This window comes from Chelonoidis abingdonii, chromosome 20, assembly GCF_003597395.2.
Source record: "Chelonoidis abingdonii isolate Lonesome George chromosome 20, CheloAbing_2.0, whole genome shotgun sequence".
In the NCBI taxonomy this organism is placed as follows: Eukaryota; Metazoa; Chordata; order Testudines; family Testudinidae; genus Chelonoidis; species Chelonoidis abingdonii.
In genome coordinates, this window is record NC_133788.1 from 5933706 (window position 1) to 5945841 (window position 12136).

General features: G+C 45.2%; 1 protein-coding gene across 1 annotated transcript in view; it reads right to left on the minus strand.

Moving 5' to 3' along the window:
- Positions 1 to 258: 258 nt before the first annotated feature.
- CUX1 (cut like homeobox 1) overlaps positions 259 to 12136 on the minus strand; it is a 441436-nt gene continuing 429558 nt past the window's right edge. The window contains exons 21-23 of the mRNA XM_075074026.1: positions 8576 to 8656; positions 4174 to 4238; positions 259 to 2892 (exon numbers count right to left, since the gene is read on the minus strand). Of these exons, the coding sequence (XP_074930127.1) occupies positions 2832 to 2892; positions 4174 to 4238; positions 8576 to 8656 (207 nt within the window). The 3' untranslated portion in view covers positions 259 to 2831. The remainder of the gene's footprint in view (positions 2893 to 4173; positions 4239 to 8575; positions 8657 to 12136) is intronic.

Consider the following 12136-nt stretch of genomic DNA (forward strand, 5'->3'; position numbering starts at 1 on the left):
GGTCTTTGGCGGCAATTTGGCGGCAGGGGGCCCCTGCTGTGGGTCTTCAGGGCACTTCGGCGGCAGGTCCAGGAACGGAGGCACTCCCACTGCCGAATTACTGCCGAAGCGGGGGCCCCCCACCGCTGAAGACCCCAGGCCCCCTGAATCGTCTGGGCGGCTCTGCTAAAACTAGCTGCAAACTTTGTCCTCCTGTAGCTGGGAATTGAACTGGGATGCTTCTTGATAGCAAAAACAGAACCACAAAGGCAAAATCAGTCTTGATGCATGTCTAGATTTATTTCATCACATCTTGCACAGCTCAATAATATCTATATTAAATCATTTATGGAAGATTACATGTGCCAATTTCTAAGCATGTTTTGCAATTTTAATACACTCAATATAGCTTCTAAATAAAGTAAGTTTGACTTTCCCTATGAAACCTAAAAGAAACTAGCCTAACATAGCAAATATCCCATTCTTACCAAGATAGGTGTTTTGTTTTACTCGCTAAAAGAGCAATTTATTTTGTATATAAAGATCAATACCTTTTTGGATGTGAAAAGCACCCCTAACTTGCTCTGGTCCTTGAGAGCTCATGTCTACTTTACGGTCCCAGTCTTGCAAGTGCTGAGCCCCATATGCTGCCCCTGAAATCAATGAGAGTTGGACGTTGCTCTGCACCACACAGAATCAGGCCCTCAGAGAGATGGTGCATAATCTCTAGCAATCTGGAGTCCTTTCAGATAAAGTTGCCTTCCTCTTTAGAAATGCTCATAAACATTACTTTGAAGCAGCAGCACAGACCTGAGCTGGATACAAATCTATGGAGAATTGGCTGTGTTTTGATTACGATCACAATCTCTGAGAAGAAATACTTATCACTGAGTTATTCAAAGAGAGGAAACAGAGTGACAATAAACAAAATGCTGCAGCTCAGACAGCCCAGTAGCTTCGTAAGAAATAACTGCATGTTTACTTTAGAGAGTCCCATTCATTTTAACAAACACACCAATACTTAGGCCCGGTCTACTTTTATTTTACTTTTGTGCTGCTATAGCTCTCTCAGTGTAGTCTCAAAGAGTGCAAATCCCTGGTAGATTCACTGCAATGTAAAACAGGATTTACATTAGTAAATTACTAGTGCACATGCCATTTTCCACAACAGTGTGGCTAGATGAGGATTTATAGCAGTGTAATCACATCCAGTGCAGATTTCACTCTCCTAGACAAGCCCCCAGTTGTCTTGAACCTCTCTGTATAGACAGGTGCTGATTGGTCCTTGTGTATTATCTTCTTCATTGCAATTAATATTTTACTGTTTTCTACAGGCTGAGCAACCATAAATAGATGTTCATTGCTCCTGGCATATGGAAAGTCTTATCACCAACTGCGTACTCTATTTATACAACCACACTTACCAACACATGCGTGTGGTTTGCTATGCAATATTAACCAAGCGGCAACAACATTCTTCTGGCCTAGAATGGGGATTTTAACTGAGCAAGAATGGACCATGCTATTAACTATAGAGTAAGGGCCTGCTCTGGCATGGTACTGAGTACTTTCAATGATCACTGCAGTCAATAGAAGCGGAGGGTGCTCAGCGCCTTGCAGGAATGTGGAATGCTAGTAGAAATTTACAAGCTCTATATAAATCAGCTTACCAAGTATTTTCTTTTCCCCAACTAAATCAATGACTTATTAGCAGAGCAGTCACATTTCCCCCCCCCTAAATAACCCATGGTCAACAATTAACTCATTCAAGCTGAAGAGCAGCCCAGAAGGGTCAGACACTTACCCATCAGGCGGCAATGCAAGCAAGTTTCCCCATCAGACATCTTGCATTATGCTAACACATCCTTTGCACAAAAGCAACTAGTGCACAGCAGAAACATTTCTATTCTCCGAGAGTGCCCACTGCACTTCCAATGAGCTCCATGCTTATTAGCAACACTTCCCTCATGCCAATTAAATCCTAAACATTGAGTCCATTTCAAGTGTAAGTCAGTCTCCAGTTCAATAACACCAGTAAAAAAGCCTGTCTGCTTTTACTCGTCAGCACTTTCAAAGGCCTTGAGAAATGCACATTAGATTAAATACTGAGCTGAACAAGATCTTAATTCAATAAGAAATACAGCAGGATGGCAACACTGTTTTCCTGTCTCTGGATGACTGACCTCACAAAGGGTAAGACACTTTACTGTTGGCTCTTGCAACAAGCCATTTCAAAGTCTAGTAAAAGCTGTAGTCTTTGATCCAGAATTTGCTGGCCATGAACAGTTTTTTTTTTTTTTTTTAATACAAGGCCATTTAAATGAACGTAAAGCCCAGTAACTGCAAGTGGTCAGTTTTCCCTATTTCATGGGAGGTTTAGCTAGGCTAGTGTGTTGGACTTTGAAGAGGTTACGAGGTGGTAGTTACATTCAAAGTAGGGTCCCAGCCTGTTCCCCAGCCCTCAAAAGCTACATGAAGATGTTAGCTTTCACCGGAACAGTCCCCTACCTCCTACAGGTTTGTAAAGCAAATCTAATTGAAAAGAGGATGAATTCTCCCCAAGTTACTTTGGAGAATACACAGAATTCCTACGATTCCAGATGGAATCTGTTTCCTTACACTTATATTTTGCAAAACGACACTCCATTATTGCTGCTTCTAACCTACAAGTGTCAGAATGGGGAAGGGATCACCACTTCTCCATCTTACAAAGCACAAAGATAATCTTAGAACGTTCAAATCAAGCAGCTGTCTGGGCACAATGGTCACAGCAGGGACAGGAAAAGTGTGGCCAAATGCTACTGATGGAATTAACAGTCCCCTGGGGATGTGAAGAGCCTTGATTCCAGCCTTCACTGCCACATGTCACCATTGTCTCCATTCTCGTGGAACTTGTGCAAGTGATCAGCATACCTGAAAAGAACAAGTTAAATAATGAATCAGCACAAAACCCATGACAAGACCCAATACACGCTGAAATCAGTATGAAGCCAGACTGCCCTTTCAACAACAGCTATCATAATCAGGACCATAGCCTCTTTTACACCACCAGAAAATCCCTGAGTTAGAGCAGCTGAAAACAAATTATGGGATCTGATCCTGACATCTTTACTCACATCTGGAGCGATGCAAATAATGAATTTTTTTGTTTTGGTAGCCATTCCAAAAAAATTGGAGAAAAAAATCCATTTTGGGTTGACCCAACATGAATTTTTGTTGGCAAACTGGAAAAAAAGCTTAATTTCAGCTCAAAATGTTTCATTTGACTCAAAACAAAATGTTTTGTTTCATTTTTTAAAAAAATACTTAAAAAATTGAAGTACATTTTGAAACAAAGTAGTTTAAAAATAGCACATTTTTATTGTGGGGGGATTTTTAGCCAAAACCACTTGGTGAATTACATAAAATTTCTCCATGTTTCAGTTAATCTGAATCTACATTTTTCAGTGGAAAAAAGTTGTGGCTGAAAATCTTCACCCAGCTTTATCACATCCTTCCTTACGTGAGAGGAGTGCACATGCGCATTGCAGGGCTGGGCCCTCACCTACTGAAAACACCAGTCTCCAAATTAATCAGTCTCTTAGATGTGTCATTCTGCAGCTAATTTCAAAACTGACTAACATGTTGTTCTGCTCTATAAAGCCTGTGTAAATATGGTGCAGTGGCTTCCATGTTTATTGTCTTAAAGGTTTGCAGTTCTAATGAGTAAAACAGTCCCTCCAGCAAGCTGAGCCTGGATTGTTTTATTCTTGTGCAGCTTCACCAGCAAAACGTCCTCCTCGCCACATTAAGGCTTAGGTTACATCTCTAAAATCCTATTAGCCATTGCTGACAAATGTGTCATGATTAGAATTTAATAAACAATTCTATTGATGCACAAGAAGGAACAAAATTCAGCTCGCTCTGTCTGAACTGGTTTTGCTTTTACAGGGCTATCAAGAGTCAAAAGTAGTTAGCCTTTACTTCTGGTACTAAAGACAGTAGATAAGACTCTTAAAAGCAGTCACAGGGAACTGATCTGCTGAAATAAGGTGCTGTTTTTCAGAACAGAACTACACTTTAATGTGACCACGTGTTTAGAAAGCGACTGCAAGCCCAAATGTTCCTCTGGTTAATACAACATCGCTCCTCTTCTCAAGACAGTAACTGTTTTGAAATCTGGATTGTACTGAATTGTCCTGTTTTCATACATACTTCTTAGCACAGTAAGCAGCGCAGTCCCTTCCCACACTCTCACTCCAAGCAGTTTTGTAGAGTACCTAGGAAATAAGAAATGCTGTTTACTCTTTCCCATTGAAACGGGAGGCCCCCTGTATTTACTTTCTGCTCAGTACATTAGTGCAGCTGTGACCAGCATCTCACTTCTCTTAGCATAAGCCACCAACCTGACTTTGATGACCAACCCTCTGCGATGCTATATTGCTTTACATAACCACAGGGTCTGATTCTTCCGTTTCGGTTAGAGAAATGTTTGCCACAGCCTTAAAGAAATAACTATCTGCCCCAGTCAATCAAACACACACAGCAGTGGGCTGGGTGGAATAGTAAGGGCGTGCTTTGGATGCACACGTGTCTCTTGGTTTTCATAGCCATAAACTATGTATGTTCTAGTGCAGGGGTGGCCAATAGACAGGGCTTGAGCTACAGATGCTGACTTTCCAGGGTGCCGGGGGGGTGCTCACTGCTCAACTCCCTGCTCTGCCCCAGGCCCTACCCCCAACTCCACCCCTTCCCCCAAGGCTCCTGCTTCTTCCGCCAAACCTGCCATTCCCTCGCTCCTCCCTTCTTCCCCCCAGAGCTTCCTGCACACTGTGAAACAGCTGATCATGGTGGGTGGGAGGTGCGGGGAGGGAGGAGGTGGTGTTGATCGGCAGGACTCACAGTTATTAATGACCACTACTAAGAGATTTAAATATACTACATTATTACATATTAGTGTTGTTAATTTTTAGAAAATAGAACGGAACCAGAAGCTTCAATTTCCCCTCCTTGAGTTTTAGGCCTTTTGCCCACCAAATTTGGATGAGCTTTGCCTTCTGTAATTTGCCACTTGTAATGTGCAGAGGGTTTCTGTAAACAGAGCAACTTAAAGGGGAGGAAATAAGACTACAGGAACAAGAAGGCCTACAATCCATGAATGGAGATAAACTAGAGAGTTAGCAGGAGAAGAGGCTCCAGGGCTGTCCAGGTCCCTTGATGCAGTATGAAATTCACAATAGGGAAATAGCATGGTCCAGCTGGTCTGGAACTAGACTGGGAATCAGGAGTCCTGGACGCTAATTCTGACTCTGCCATGGACTTGCTTTTAGACCATGGGCTAGTAACTCATCACCAAGCCTCATTTTCCCTCCTCTATAAAACCAGAATATTGTCCCTTGCCCATCTTTGTAGTGTGTTCTGAAATCCACAAATGAAAAGTGATTTTCATTATACCACTCACAGAGCCATAGTAGCATATGCAGTGCCATTCACTGAGCCAATGGGTAAGCTGCTAAAGAGCAGCTCTCAGGCCAAAACAATGATGCTTTCTTATGTCAACAAGAAGGGCTCTATCCCTTTTTGCCCGTCTTTAAAATCTTCAGCAGAAGTCATGTGCAAAGGGCCTCTCTAGGGACCTGATTTTCAGATGCGCTGAGCACCCACAAATACAACTGAGGTCAATAGGCGCTTAGGTTACTCACTACCTCTGAAAATCGGCTATCCCTCATTCTGAGTGCTGTCTCCTGAAATGTTTAGCTTGTTGGCGTATACGTCTAGATACAACCTCTCTGCCATTTGCTTCCATTAATGAAGAGCAGGGCGGTAGTATGGTGGTCTCCGTTGTATGTTTCACTGGTCTGTTGACCATCTTTGATATTACACATATAATGTATTTAAATATTCAAATTCTGCAGACTGGAGGTGGAGAAATTATTTAAATAAAACTTTACAACCAACTTCACTGAAAAGCACAATGGGGCTGCAATGCAGGCAGAAGACCTCCACATCTGCTGCTGAAGCAGATGTGCTAATGCCTTTGTGACTTGTCAGAAGGCTATCCTGTCACTGGGGAAATGCTCTAATTCCACAAATACCATTCAGCAGGCCTCCAAATTAGGGTTAATTGAAATTCCCAAAAGGAAGAAGAAAGAAAAGATTTGTGGAATGGAAGCCAGATGGAGGGAGGTGAAGGCCTCTGTTTCTAGATTAAGGGGAAAGACATTTTTCAAATGGTAGAAGTGGATCAGGTCATTGGTGTTAATGGCTTTGCAGCTCTGGCCTTGTAATGTTGAGATAGAATGAGATTATTCCATCCGTGCAATTCTTAGGCCTAATATTTTTCCGGTTACATTTTAACCTTTCATGATGCTTAACTTTTTATTTTCTTTGCTCTCTTCCCCACAAGATGACTGCAGGTTGGTTTTATTCTGACAAAATCTAGATAGAAATATTTGTGCTATTCGTTTGTCTTTCATCTTGTCTCATTTAATCATTGATGAGTTTTTCCTGCCATGACAGATAAACCCCCAGAAATTCTGTAAATAAAACTTCAAAACAGGATAGACTGAAAAGCACAATGCCACTACAAATACAAGCAGGAGACCAGGGCATCTGCTGCTAATCCCTCCTGTGCAACTCATAGAAGCATTATCCTGCCACTGGGAAAATACTGTAATTCCAGAAATACGATTCAGCAGGCCTCCAAATTAGGAGTAACTGAAATTCACAAAAGGGGGAAAAACCCAACTGTGAACACAGCCCTGAGAAAAAGGGAACTTCCAGATTAAGACCTTCTTTATCCATCTGGTCTGAGTGGGCAGCCACCCAACTCCACTGGATCATACTGGGACTATATGTCCATATCCTACAAACTGATCCTTACATGGGGCTGTCTATGCCTATGCAGAGCCCCATTAAAGGGCTTCCTGCTTGGATCCGATCATAGGATTGGGCCATATTGACTGGGAAAGGCAAATCCACAATTAGCAGCTTCCTCCCTCTGGAAATGCAGATCAGCCAGAAGACGTTGTGGAATAGTCACTAGGCACAGCTGCATTAAAAAAGGCAAACGAAGTCCAAGGTCCAAAAGACTGTAGTGAGCACATCAGGATCACCTCTTTCCAGATTTGCAGTGAGGGCTAGAATTCCAAACGGCCACGTCTAACATACTGTGTGGTGGCTGATCACTGCTCACGAAGTAGCCGATCATTGCCGTGGCCCAAAACACAATAGCATACAATGATGATACTGTAGTGTTTGCTAGTCCTGGGGAATACTGGTATGGCTGGCTTTCATAGAGGCTAAAGCAACACAGCTACCAGGCAGGGAATTTTATGGGATATTTCTAGAGACTGATAACTTTTCAAACCAACCTATGGAAGTCGATAGCCAGGATATAATTCTCTATTAAACCCTATAGGATGATCTAAATTTTAAAATGTCTACAGAAAGGAGATCATTGTCTATTCACCTCTATAGGACTTTCACAATTCTACAGGATTTTAAACCCAGGTTGGTTTTAACACTATTAAGTTCCATAGGATTTTTCCCACAGTGGAGTTGGAGATTATTCCCTCTGGAAAAGGAGACATTGCAGTGACCTAATTAAGACTTTTAACATTATGAAAGAGAGAGGTGTGTGTGCATGTGTGTGTGGGAGAGTGTATTTACCATGGGAAATGTTTAGAAACTAAAGGAACAAGAATCTAAAAATTAGAGAAGGAATCACTAGCAGAACTGTAACCTGCAGCGTGTAAGGCAAAGATGGTAGTAAGTTGCCAGGAAAGGCAAAGCAGAGAATGACTGAGCTCAAGAACCATCTCCATTTGTTTCTGAAGAGTGAAGAGGTTAAGGGACACGGTGAGAAAGCAGGAAGATGGGATCACGGTGGGCTAAACGTAGACCAGCATGTTGGGTCACAGGGACATTTCTTACACTCTGAACTTCATGTTGAATGACTAAATTAATAAAAGCCTTCAATGCCCTGGTGAGTGGATGGATTTCCCTAATGCTGGCGAGTTGTAGGAACTCCCAAGGACTCCTGCATTTACACAGGGCGAAATCCTATGCAACTACCTGAAAGGTGAGTGGGAGGAGACTAGCATGTCAACAAAATGCCAGTTTAGAAGAACCTCAGGGTATGTTGCCTACACTGCAATAAAAACCTTGCAGCACTAAACCAATCATTTGGGCTTGGGCTGGGACCTGAAGATCTACAGTGCAATTTTTAGCCCGAGCCCACTGATCCAGGTTAGCCACAGGTCTTTTACTGCAGTGTAGAGGTACCTACAGACAACGCGTCCAAGCAACTAGATCAGGAAAGGTATCAAGAAACACCTGGATTCTAGTCCCAGGTCTGCCACTTACACATGGTGACCCTGGGTGAGTCATTTCCTACCTCGATGCCTCTGTCTCCCCACCTCCTTGGGTGCATTGTGCTACGTGTCCCCTGGCTCACACAGGCTTTTTGGTGCACTGACGCATGGGCTATCACACATTTACTTGGAAGAGACAAGAGTATGTCTCCCGGTTTAAAATGAAAAGCTGAGCACTTTATGGGGTATTTTCCTGCAGTTATAACCAGTCATTAGTTCCTCTTTTAGACCTAAACACTTACCAGGAAGACCAGGCAATGGAGCAACAGAGTGTAGAAAAATGCAATGGTGCGAGCGGTCTTGTTGGACAGGATCAGCCGCCCCTACAGCAGATCAGAAGGAGAAACAGATTCAGTCCAGTTAAAGCAAAATTTTTATTATTTTATTATTTAAAATTTATTATTTTATTATATCCACATAATTTTTATTATTACATTCACCACTCGCGGGGCTCCAGCTGAGCTCAGGACCCCAATGTGCTAAGCACAGAACATACACAGCAGGAGACAGTCCCTGCCCTACGGAGCTTCCAGTTCAAATGGACAAGACGGACAAGTCAGGGAAGAAAGGAAGGATTTTGATTCCTATTTTACAATGGGGAAGTGAGGCACCAGGAGAGAGGAAGTCACTTGCCCAGGGTCACACAGATCTCAGTTGAAAAAGGACACATCAAACAGAGGGGGAGAGTCTGTACTGACTTGTGGCACTGATTGCTCTCAGCTGAAGTCCCTAAGAACTGAGGGTACTCAGCATTTCATTAGGAGTCCCTCAGTATCATGCAGGATTGGGCCTTCAGCCGCATATGGGTCTGGCTCAGTCTGACATGTGACTGTTACACCTTGGACTGGAAAAGCTCCTCAGGTCTCTGGTCTTTCTCTAGTCACAAATGTATGTGTCCAAGATTTTTACCATTTTTGCCATTCGTGCCCATGCACAGACTTTAGGCCTCCATTTTGTTTTTAACGTACTGGACATCGATATATTTGTATCCTACTATTTTTTCCCTGTCACTTTTAGTTTATTCTGTATTGCCAATTTATTCCATTTTCCCCTTGACCTAGACACAGGCTCTGCCTCCAATTCACCATCATTCCCGAGAGGAGTCCCGTTAATTATTAAGTCTAGCACGTTTGCAATGTCTGAGCTTGAGGGATTTTGATTTGTGATGTTCTCTCACATGCTGGATGACTAGAACAGGGGAAAGCAGGTGAGGAACTCAGTCCTATGACACGCTGACAGACAGCCCTTGGTATTGCACCATTCTCATCAATAGACTGAGGCTCTACAGCAGTTACGGTCACATTCTCTTCCTCTACCGGCTAGTTATGGGAATGCTGGACTGCAGGCTAGCTCCTCAGTTAATCTCGTCGAGCCTTTGGGGCTGAAGTCCATGGAATAGGTACCACATGGGCAGCAGCAGTGCATATTTCCCTGCAATGGGCCTCAATCTTAACGTGAATATGATTATATCCAGAGTGAAGAAAGGGCTCAGTCTCTGACTCATTCAGTCCCTGGCCCTTCTGTAGGGCCTGCCAGCTGGTTCCAATCATGGTGGTCCTTTCTGAGGTGTAGATTCTTGCCCCAGGGGACTGGAAATTCCCAGCAGACCTCTTGCCAGCTGATATGCTGATGAGTTCCACTCCCTACCAGCCTTGGCTGGATTCCTACAGATGATTTAGAGGAGGAATACTCTATGTTCCATTCCTGACTCCCTGGGTGAGCCAGAATACCATATATTTGTTTAAAGTTGTTTACTTTTAAAATCTTTCTTGCACGTTTCAGAGGTAACCAGTTCTTTGTACCTGGACAAGGAAGATCATTCTCCTGATTGCCTCATTCTGTTTTCCAGATCTGTGTCTCACTCTGGCCCACTTCATTCCTTTCTCTGTGTAAATCCAAGCAGCCTTACCAAACTTGTAAACAGTGTGTCAAACCTGTGTGCTCCAGGTACAATAAACAAGGTTTCATTCTGTGGCTTTATACCCCAGGCAGCATGCGCCGCACACCTGCTCAGATAGACAAAACAGAGCCTGGAAGGTATGATTAAGGGGTCAGTCCTGCAAGGTGATGAGTTCTCTGGCCCCAGCAGGCTCAGGACTTTGGCAGCAATGGGTAGATCTGCACATCAATAGAAGCTCCACGGCAGATCTCAGAGCCCTGGTCAGCTGATTCAGGCTCCGGGGCTAAAGAGCGCAGTGTAAATGTTTGGGTTCAGGCCAGGGCCGGCTTTAGGCCGATTCACCCGATTCCTGGGAATCGGGCCCCACGCTTTAGGCGTTTTGAATTTTTTTTTTTACTTACCCCAGCTGCGGTCTGCTCCGGGGTCTTCCATGGCCCCGCTCCCCTGACCAAAGCGCCAGCGGGAATGCGGCTGCCCCACAGCCCCACTCTCTCAGCTGGAGCTCTGACCAGAGCACCGCAAGCCCCGCGGCCCCTCTCTCCTGGCTGGAGCTCCGGCCGGAGTGCGACAAGCCCCGCGGCGCCGGCTGGAGCTCCGGGCCCTTTAAATAGTCCCCAGATCCCTGGGGGCTATTTAAAGGGCCAGGGCTCCAGCTGCCTTTGCCACCCTGGTCCTTTAAATAGCTGCCGGAGCCCCCCCCTGCCCCCATGCATTCCCCAGGGCTCCCGCGGCTATTTAAAAGGTCCAGGGCGGGGTAGAAGCAGGGGAGCCCTGGGCCCTTTAAATAGCCCCCAGAGCCCTGGGATAGCAGGGGGCTTGGGGGCTATTTAAAGGGCCGGGGCTCCAGCTGCCTTCTCTGCACCCCTGCCCTGCCGCATCAGCCCCGCCCCCACTGCCTGCAGCCAGCTCTGCACCCCCTGCCCACAGCCAGCCCTACCAAACCCCCTGCCTTGTCTCATCCAAGCCCCTGCCACACCCCCTGCCCGCATCCAGCCCTGCACTGCCCGCCCTGCCCTGTCTCAGCCAACCCCTGCTGCACCCCCTGCCTGAAGCCAGCCAGTCCCATACTCCTGCTCTCCAGCCCTGCCCCCCTGCTGCACCCCCCTGTGGCCCTGCCTAAACCAGCCTGCCCCACACTTCCCTGTTTCCAGCCAGCCCCGCACACCCTTGCCCTGCCTGCAGCCAGACACTACCTCCAGTCAGCCCTGCCCTGCCTCGAACCAGCTCCATGTCCACTGCTGCCCTGCAGTTCCAGGCCAGTACCTGCACACCTGCTTCATGGGGGAGCAGGAAGCAGCAGGGACCACACATGTGTACCCCCCCAGGGAGTGGCAGGGACCCACCATGTAAAATGGCAGTCATAATAACCAATCAACAGCATATATGATGGAATGTACATAATATACAATTTTATTATTTATATACTTGTAGAAAGTAAATAATACATGGAAGAAATGGAAGGCTTTTTTTTTTACACTTTTTTCTTTTTAAAGTCATCCCTGCCAGGGCCCCGCCGAAAGTGTTCGAATTTGGCCCCGCACTTCCTAAAGCCGGCCCTGGTTCAGGCTCTGAAACCGTGCAAGAGGGAAGGGTTTCAGAGCCCTGGTTCCAGACCAAGCCCCAACATCTACACGGCTATTTTTAGCCTTGCAAGCCCAAGTCATCTAACCTGGACTCTGAGACTTGCTGCTGAAGGTTCTTTTATTGCTGTGTAGATGTACCCAGCGAAACTACTCACATGGTGAAAGTTAAGCAGGTGCGTAAGTGTTTTGCTAGATTGAGATGAGTACCCAGAGCCTTGCGAGTTTAAGCCCTACACACGTACTCCCGCTGCTGTATAGCGAATGGAGGTGATGATTTCAGGGGGCTTTCACAACTTGACATCTGCAATAGCAAAGCTCAG